At 55.6% G+C, this 9346-nt stretch overlaps 1 protein-coding gene across 1 annotated transcript; it reads right to left on the bottom strand.

Moving 5' to 3' along the window:
- Nucleotides 1-114: 114 nt before the first annotated feature.
- On the bottom strand, nt 115-2630 carry LOC311512525 (chemerin-like receptor 1; the record flags this gene model as incomplete). Its single annotated transcript, XM_084613782.1, has 2 exons — nt 115-1057; nt 2398-2630. The coding sequence occupies 2 exons, from the start codon at nt 2628-2630 to the stop codon at nt 115-117; spliced, it is 1176 nt and encodes a 391-aa protein (XP_084469908.1).
- Between the last annotated feature and the right edge of the window lie 6716 nt (nt 2631-9346).

The raw sequence follows: 9346 nt of genomic DNA on the forward strand, positions 1-9346 counted from the left end.
CCGTGTCCCCTGTAGCACAGCGCCCCCTAGCACCATGATGGGGCATTGGGGCCAGCCCTGACTGCCAGGGGAGAGCTCCCCCAGCCGGCTCCCTGCAGTGCGGCGTCTCCCCCTTCACACATGGGTTGGTGGTGCCTCCTCGAAGGCTGCCTTGAAGGCCTGCACCAGGGGCCTCCGCACGGCGTCCTGGAACTCCCTCCCGGCAAAGACGTACAGCAGGGGGTTGATGCAGCTGTTGAACATGGCCAGGCACTTGGAGAGAGGGATGGCCACCAGGCGCACGGCGCTGGGCACGTGGGCCGTGGAGATCCTGGCCAAGGCCAAGGCATGGTAGGGCAACCAGCAGAGGAAGAAGCAGAAGATGACTCTGGTGACCACCAAGAGGGGCTTGCTGGACTTGGCCAGCCTCTTCCGCCTCATGGCCACCACCAGGACAGAGTAGGACACGGAGATGACCACCAAGGGCAGGAGGAACTGGGAGAGGAAGATGAACACGGTCAAGATCTCGGCCTCTTGGCGCCTCCAGTCTTGGAAGACGTCCAGGTTGCTGCAGGAGCTCCGGTTCCTCTCGAAGGAGAGCTCGGAGAAGAGGAAGGAGCTGGGCACGAAGGTGGCCAGCGACAGGGCCCAGATGGCAGCACAGGCCACCCAGCTGAGCCGTGGTGTGCGGTGATTGCGGCACCAGACCGGGGCCACCACCACCACGCACCGGTCCACGCTGATGGCACTGAGCAGCAGGACCCCGCTGCAGAGGCTCAAGCCGAAGAGGCAGTTGGCCAGTTTGCAGGCCACGGAGCCGAAGGGCCAGTCCAGATCCAGGGCCAGGTACAGGACGGTGACCAGGATCAGAGAGGTGGAGGCCACGTCGGCCACAGCCAGGTTGAAGAACCACACGGTGTTGGGGGTCCAGCGCAGCTTCCAGCCCGTGACCCACAGCACCGCCCCGTTCCCGGCCGCCCCCGCCAAGAAGATGAAGCCGAAGGCCACGGCCGTGGTGACCTTCATGGCCTGGCGCAGTGGGGCCTCCCCGGATGTGGCGTTGACGGGCAGCATCGCCCTGCCGAAGAGACAGGGTAGGTTGTGAAAGGCCCTACGCTTGGGTTCTCTCCCATGGCGTCGGACGTGGGGCTGGGAGCCAGGACTCCTGGGTTCTATCCCTGACTCTGGGAAGGGAGTGGGGTCTGGTAGGTTAGAGCAGGCAGGGGCTGGGAGCCAGGACTCCTGGGTTCTACCCCTGACTCTGGGAAGGGAGTGGGGTCTGGTAGGTTAGAGCAGGCAGGGGCTGGGAGCCAGGACTCCTGGGTTCTACCCCTGACTCTGGGAAGGGAGTGGGGTCTGGTAGGTTAGAGCAGGCAGGGGCTGGGAGCCAGGACTCCTGGGTTCTACCCCTGACTCTGGGAAGGGAGTGGGGTCTGGTAGGTTAGAGCAGGCAGGGGCTGGGAGCCAGGACTCATTAACTGGGCCACCACTGAGATCCCAGACTCAGCTGAATGCTGGGATGATCCGGACCTCCACCCCCACCGTTACCCATGTGCTAACTAAACTAATGGTTGTGGACAGTGTGTGTGTACACGCCTGTGTGTCTCTGCTGGAAGGAATGAGTGTGTGTGTGACGGCTCCCCCCACCCCCGTCCCTCGCTCTGAGCCCTGCTCACTTAGTGATGCTAATAGGCACAGTTGCATTGACCGCAGGCCCCCCTCCCTGCTTTGTTCCCAAACACCCAGCTGGGCCCAACGCTTCCATCCTAATGCGTCAATTTCCCAGCCCCGTGGGGGTGAGAGCTCAGCTGGGTGCTGTGCCGGCGGGGGGCCGGGGGGGCCCGGGAGGGCCGGCGTCGCTCGGCACTGGGCGAGGAGCCAGCTCCCAGGTCCCCTACCCCCGTGGGGGGTGGTTAGGGCTTGAGCACGGCTGCTGGGGCCCAGACCCCTGTGCCAGCTGGAGCTGGGGGCAGAGTGAGGAGAGGGGAGGGGATTTGGGGGGGAGGAAGTGGGATGGGAGAATTGGAGTCAGGACTCCTGGGTTCTGTCCCCAGCTCTGGGAGGGGAGTGGGGTCTAGTGGTTAGAGCAGGGTGCGGGGGAGGGCGGGAGCCAGAAGTAGGACTGCTGGATTCTCTCCTTGGGTCTGGGAGGGGAGTGGGGTCTATTGGTTAGAGGGTGGGGGGCTGGGAGGCAGGACTCCTGGTTTCTATCCCCAGCTCTGGGAGGGGAGTAGGGTCTAGTGGTCAGAACGAGGGGGGTTGGGAGCCAGGATTCCTGGGTTCTATCCCTATTTCTGGGTGGGTTTAAGGTTGCCAACATCATATTTCAAAAACAAGGGACTATTTACTTAGCGACCCTCCCCGCCCCCGATATTGTTGTTATGATTATCATTAATAACAACCCTCAGCAGGACTCACCTACATTCGCCAGGGGGGTTTTCTTGCTGCTTTTTGCAGAACTCAGCGAGTCCCGAGCTTCTTGCAGGGAGATGGAAAACCAAGGGACGCTCCTTGTAATAAAGGACGGTTGGCAGCCCTGCCAGTGGGTCAGAGCAGGGGGGCCCTGGGAGCCAGGACTCCTGGGTTCTCTTCTTGCTTCTGCGACTGATTCGCTGGAGGAGTGCCTGTCGCTCCTTCCTCGGCTCTTGCATTTACACCTCTCTATAAATACTGTCCCCCAGGCCCCCCCCCAACCACTAGATCCCGCTCCCTGCCCAGAACAGTGGAGGGAACCCAGGAGTCCTGGCTCCTGCCTCCCCCCCACCACAACCACTAGACCCCACTCCGCTCCCACAGCTGGGGCTAGAACCCAGGTGTCCTGGCTCCAAGCCCCCTCCTCCCAGCCCTAGACCCCCCTCCTCCCGGCCAGGAACAGAACGTACCTTCCCTCCCCTGCCAGTTGCCACCGCCCCCTGGCAGGACCCGTTCACCTGTCCCCCCCCCCCGCAATGTTCCCAGACACACTGTACAGCTGTAGCCAGAGCAACGGCATCCATCCTCAAGGTCTCGGCTACAGAGAAGGGGGGGAAGAGCCCAGCCCTGGCTGGGAATAGAACCCAGGAGTCCAGACTACTCTCCCCCCACCCTCTACCCACTAGACCCTACTTGTCTCCCAGGAGCCCTGCCTCCCAGCCCCCACATCTAACCACTAGATACCACTCCCCTCCCAGAGCCGGGGGTGGAAGGAACCCAGGAGTCCTGGCTTCCAGCCCCCCTGCTCTAACCCATTAAATCCCAGCTCCCTCCTCCCCCCACCCCAATTCCCCACAGCAAAAGCAAAATCACTCACCTGAGGAGGAACGATTCTCCAGGGGTTAGAGTTGGCGAGGGGGGTGGGCTGGGAGCCAGGACTCCTGGGTTCTATCCCTGGCCATGGGAGGGGAGTGGGGTCTAGTGGGTTGAAGTGGGAGGGGCTGGGAGCCAGGACTCCTGGGTTCTACTCCTGGCCCTTAGAGGAGAGTGGGGTCTAGAGGTTAGAACAAAGGACGGGCTGGGAGCCAGGACTCTTGCTTTTCCCGTGCCTCAGTTTCCCCAGCTGTCTGAGTCGGGTAGCGCTGGTTTCCCGGGGGGTGGGGGCATAGGTGCTGGAACTAGGGGTACTGGGGGGGGGCTGCGGCACCCTCTGGCTTGAAGCGGTTTCCATTATATACCGAGTTTGCAGTTTGGGTCAAGGGCTCCCAGCTCCTCCCATACAGATTGTTCCACCAGCCGGAGGGGCGGGGGGTTCACCCCGTCTGGTGGGAGCCCAGAGGCCGCGGGGATGGGGGCCAGGCTGCCCGGCCCCTGGGCAGGGAGCGGGGCGCGACTCACCTGGCGGCCGCTGGGCGGGTCCGGGTCTGGGTCCGCTGCGCAGGGAGCCGGGCCGGGCGTGTGTGGCTGGAGGGAGGGAGGGAGACTGTGTGTGTGTGTGTGTGTGTGTCGCCCCCTGCTGGAGGGGGTCAGCCCCGCAGTGTGTGTGTCACAGCCTCTCCTCCCCAGCCTTTCTAACTCCAGCTTATGGAACTTTTCAGCTTTTCAGCCCCCCCAGGCAGCGTGCAGGGGTAGGACGGGGTCACCTCTGGTGCCAGGCCTCCCCCCCGTGGGCACTCCCAATCAGTGTGTGAAAGCACACACAGGTATCACAGCAAGGCTCAGCAGGGACACACAGAGCAGGGCTCACCCCCCCAAGCAGGGGACAGCAAGGTCACACACGCAAATACAAATACAAATATCATCGTTAGATGAGGAAACTGAGTCACAGAGAGGGGACAGAACCCAGGAGTTCTGCCCTCCCCCTTTAGCCCCCTGGCCTCGCCTCCCCTCCCCTCCCCTTCCCGAATCAGAAATAGAACCCAGGGTCCTGGCCCAGAACACACAAGACTGTGGAGCAGGGAATAGGACACGGGTCCTTTCCACTCTCGGGGGCGCCGGCTCTGGTCTGGCCCTAGGGCAGGGGACTGCCTGGCTCGGCGGGAGGGGGCTCGGAATGGTGCTGTGTTGACTCCAAGTGCACAGAAAACCCAGTGGAACTCCCTGCTACAGGACAGAGTAACTCACCTTCCTCCCACTGCCGGAGGTACTCAGCTGCCTGTCGCAGGAACTGCTGCTACACCCTGACTCGAGAGAGCGTGCAGGGTCCTTCTCACCTCATTGTAACACAGGAAGCCTCAAGCCACGGAGCCGCTTCTCTGCCCCCATGGCCGTGCTGACAGCCCTGCACTAGGGTCCTCGGGGTATTGGCTCTGTCTGGGACTGCGCCTCCCGCGACTTGTTAGCGTGGAGTCCTCTGTGCTCTGCAGACTGGCCTAATGGTTAGAGCAGGGTGTGGGGGCTAGCCAGGACTCCTGGGTTCTATCCCCAGCTCTTGGAGGGGTGTGGTGGATTAGCGCAGGAAAATAGGAAGTCAGGACTCCTGGGTTCTGACTCTTGCTCTGGGAGGAGAGTGGGCTGTAGTGGGTTAAAGCAGGGGGATGGGAAGTCAAGACTCCTGGGTTCTAACCCCAGTTCTGGGAGAGAGGGAGTTCAAGCATCATAAAGTGGGAATTTCACATCTGATTGACTTGAAACAAGACAGAGAAATTCACCGTCTGTCAGAGACCGCGCATAATTATATCCCTCTGCATTGAGTCCCACAGGTTAACCCCATTAATACTCTGTGGCAGGGAGTCCTGCAGATGCACAGAAATGTGGGGTCCAGTGGTACCCCCTGGGCAAATATCAACACCACCCGTCGCCCCTCAGAGGGAGCCACCTGTCCAAAGGGACTAGAGCTTCGACGGGGCTCTCAAAGAGGCCCGCGCCCCAGAGACGCGGCTGTGGTGTCTGGCATGAGTGCGGCCGGGCTGGTGGCCCGGGGTTGGACGTGAGTGTGCAGTGAGCAAAGGGATGTTGGATTCAGGGGGCCGCTTGCAACCAGGTGCTGCAGACGCTGAGCTCAGAACTGCCCAAGGCCTGGGAGCCCGAGTCCTCCCACAGCAGATCTGCTAAGGGCACTCCTGCCGCCGGGCCTGCAGAGAAACCTCTTCCTGTCAGACCCGGCGAGCCCAAGTGCTCTGAAATCCACCCGCCCGCTCGGCTTGGCTTGAAATTGGCCGTCTCTGAGCAAGGCCCGGGGCAGAGTGAGTGGGGCAGGTTCAGAGGGTCGTGGTCCGGGGCCCTCAGCTAAAGCCGCATGAAAAGGAGCCGTTCTTAAATTCTTCACACCGCTCTGAAAACCAGTTGCAGCCTCGCATTGACTTGGAAAGTGGCACCAAGCCACAGGGGCTCTGCTGGAGTCTGCGGGGGTAAAGGGCGGTTTTTTGATTGGGGGCATCAGGAGATGCAGCCCCCTGAAGATGAGCTGCTGTTAATACTCACAAATTGCACTGATGCCCCCCATGCGGCGGGCAACTGCCTTGAAAACCAGCACTTAGCAACGGAGGCGGGAGTGATGCAAATTTGGGGTCCTTTGGTAGAGGGGTTCCTGCAATACAGGCCCCCTCCTACTCCCCTGCACATCCTGATTGAACATGTTCAGATGGTTATAATGTTCTCGGTGAAAGCAAAGAGGCCAAATTTCAGGAAACAACAAGCCCAGACAGACCCTGAGCTCAGCTATGCAACAGGAGCAAGGCTGGTGCAGCCGTACTGCAAAAGTGAGTCCGCTCCTCAAGCTGGTCACACCTGTGTTTAATAGCAGTTCACACCTCTGCGAGTTACGGCTTCCGGAAATTGAGGGTGAGTAACACCCACGCTGAGCTGACACGTGGGGGCCTAGAGACACGGCCACTGCTATTTCGATCTCAACATGGAGATGTTTGAGTTCTCCTCCCTATTATCAGCTTTGACCTGGTGTTTTCAGCCACAATGGGGCTGAATTGGGACCACAGATGGCATGTAAGTCCTGTGATAATAACCAATTCTTTGGGTCTCTGGTTATTCTGGAAATTTTAGGGGGGGGCACTTATTTGGAGATGATCCCAAATGATTTTTTTGGCAAATGAAAAGGCGGGGGTGGGAGAGGGTTTCTTTCAGTCAGAAAAAAATGGGTTTTTTTGTGAGCTTGGATTTTACACATTTTAAATAAAAATAAAATAAAATTGAAGCACATTTCAAGACAAAGCCATTTCGAAAAAGAAAATCAAAATGTTTCATATTGAAACATGTTTCAGATTTTTGGTGGTTGAGCGAAACAATTTGGCAAACTTGATACTAATTCACTAAATGTTTTGATGTTACTAAGTTTGCTCTAACTTAGAGATCACTGCCCTCCCAGAGCTGGGGATTGAACCAAGGAGTCCTTGCTCCTAGTCCCCGCACTCTACCCTGCTAGACCCTGCTCCCCTCCCAGAGGCAGGAGAAGAACCCGAGAACTCTGACATGAAGTCAACAGAGCGACACTGATTTACACTGTCCGAGGATCTGGCCTGTTCACTCCATGCCCTACTGCCTTACAGGCTTAATATTCCAAAATAACTGGTGATTATTTGTTATGCTTCTATTTTTGGAGGGTTTCCTAGATGAACACCATTAAAGAGGCCTGATCTTCCAGAAGGAGCTGAACCCTTTGTGAACATCAGGCCTGTTGCAAGGTGTCTCAGGTCAGTATGTGCTTCCATGGACTTCACCTGCAAAGCGGAGAATGTTCTCAATTCCAGAGACGCTGCCCTGAGGGGTCTTGTTTGTAAAAGGCTCTAGGTTCCATAATTTTTTAAAAAACCGCGGTGACTTGGAACCCAGGAGGTTCGAGAACTAGCCACATATCTAGAATTCACGGCATCCTATTGTGTTTTCAAACATATAGGTGCTTGGAGCCCTTGAATACTAGACCATGTCACATCCGATTGCATTTCAAGACATTGTCACACCTAGAACTGAAGAAGTTTAAGAACTCACCAAATATCTAGAACTCATGTGACACTACTGAGTGTGTATTTACTTACACACACACACACACATTATATATATAAAAATCCAATCATACCCCATGAGTTCTAGACATTTGAGTGGTTCTTGAACCTCTTGAGATCTAGGTCTGCCAAGTTTTTTAAAACCCAAACTGCTCCTCTTTGGTCTAGGATGTCATATATGAGCTTGGAAACTAGGATGTTCTAGACTACATAGGAGCTATTTGGGTTTTAAAATCTTGGCAAACCTAGAAACCAAAGGTTCAAGAACCAGCCAAATATCTAGAACTCATAGGATCTTTGCTTTCGAAACATACAGGGGCCTGGAAAACATGATGTCTAAATCTAGCCCACATCAGACCAGATCACATTCAAAACACTGACAGAGCTGGGACCCAAAAGGTTAACTATCGGCCAGGACTCCTAGAATCCATGAGATCCTATTGAATATTGAATCAGCGAAAGGTGGTATCTGTCATGGTTGTCAGTCTTGTTTCATCTGAACAGTAAAATGCACGTCTAACTTCCCTACAGCCTCCACTCCGGGCTGGTGGCCTGTGCAGGCCTGGCTTCCTCAGACAACCCCGTGGGCTCTAGGTGACAACTGGTGGAGCACCCCAACAGCATCTGCCTCACCTCTGGCTAGAATCAGAGATTCCAAGGCCAGATGGAGCATGGTGGTCCCCTACTCTGACTTCCTGCAGAACATCCCTGAATTAGTCCCTGATTGAACTAGAGCCAGACCTCTTTGAAAAGCACCCAATCCTGCCTTAAAAATTGCTGGAGATGGAGAATCCACCAGGAGGGGTCTTCTGAAGTCTTTATTGTCCTTTTCATCTGCTAGCCCTGAGCCTTTGCCAAGGTTTTCTAACTTGGCTAGAGCTGGCAGGTGGGATCTTCTTGGTTACTTGGACATTACCTCTTCACCACCCTGAAGTGTTTATGGGCAGGTGGTTTCTCTGGAGTCGCTCTTTGTTGTGCCAGCTTGTTTTCCTTACTGGCCGCTCTTAAACTAATCCAGAGCCTCCACACACTAAATATCCCAGTGATTGGGTCACACAGTGGTTATAAAGTATTTCAGAGGCGCCACACAAGTCTTACAGAATCTATGTAGTTCAAGGAAAGCCTGGGAAAGGTTATTCCTTATTATATTTTATTTCAGGTAGTTCTTGGAACCCCAGTCCTGGCCCAAGGCCCCACTGTGCTAGGTGCTGTACAAATACAGAACAAAAAGACAGGTGGTGTCCCAGAGAGCCACAGTCTAAGGAAATGCAATGGATAGAGACCTGGGCTCGGACGCAGGAGACCTGGGTTGTTCCCGGTTTGGCCACTGGCCAGACTGAAGGTTCTACTGGGTGACCTTGGCCAAGTCACTGCCCCACACCGTGCCTCAGTTTCTCCATTTGTAAAAAACTGGAAGACTGCTACTGACCTCCTTGGTAAAGTTCTTTGAGATCTACTGATGACAAGCACTAGAGAAGAGCTAGATACCTCTATTATAATACACGGACTCTTCTATAATATACTACATCGAATGGATTTTAAACCATTTGGAAATCTAGGACCATGATGAAACTTTTAGCAAGCAATCTGGAACCTGTTGGATTCTATGTGGTTTGCAAAGACTCCAGAATCCAGTGATGTCCCAGGCCCAGTCAGGAATCTAGAACCCATGGACTTTGAGTACCAACCCACCGAGAGGCTTACAATAAATGAGATTCCAGAGCCTGCTAGTGATGCAGAATCAGTCAGGTGAGAACACATTGAGAGATCAAAACCAGACAAGATTCTGGAGCTGACTACTGGTTTGGTGCCATTGACAGCCCATTGAGTACGAAAAAATTGAGAGACCTAGAACGTATGGGATTCTGGAGAGAGCAGGGAATCTAGAATTCAGGGACACTGCAGGGTTTATAAACAGGACCCATCAGGTTTTAGAACCATGAGGAATCTAGAAAGAAATGGCATACCAAATGTTCAACTCTCCCTAAACCTGGGCATCT

Source organism: Lepidochelys olivacea, assembly GCF_965140295.1.
Source record: "Lepidochelys olivacea isolate rLepOli2 genome assembly, chromosome: 24".
In the NCBI taxonomy this organism is placed as follows: domain Eukaryota; kingdom Metazoa; phylum Chordata; order Testudines; family Cheloniidae; genus Lepidochelys; species Lepidochelys olivacea.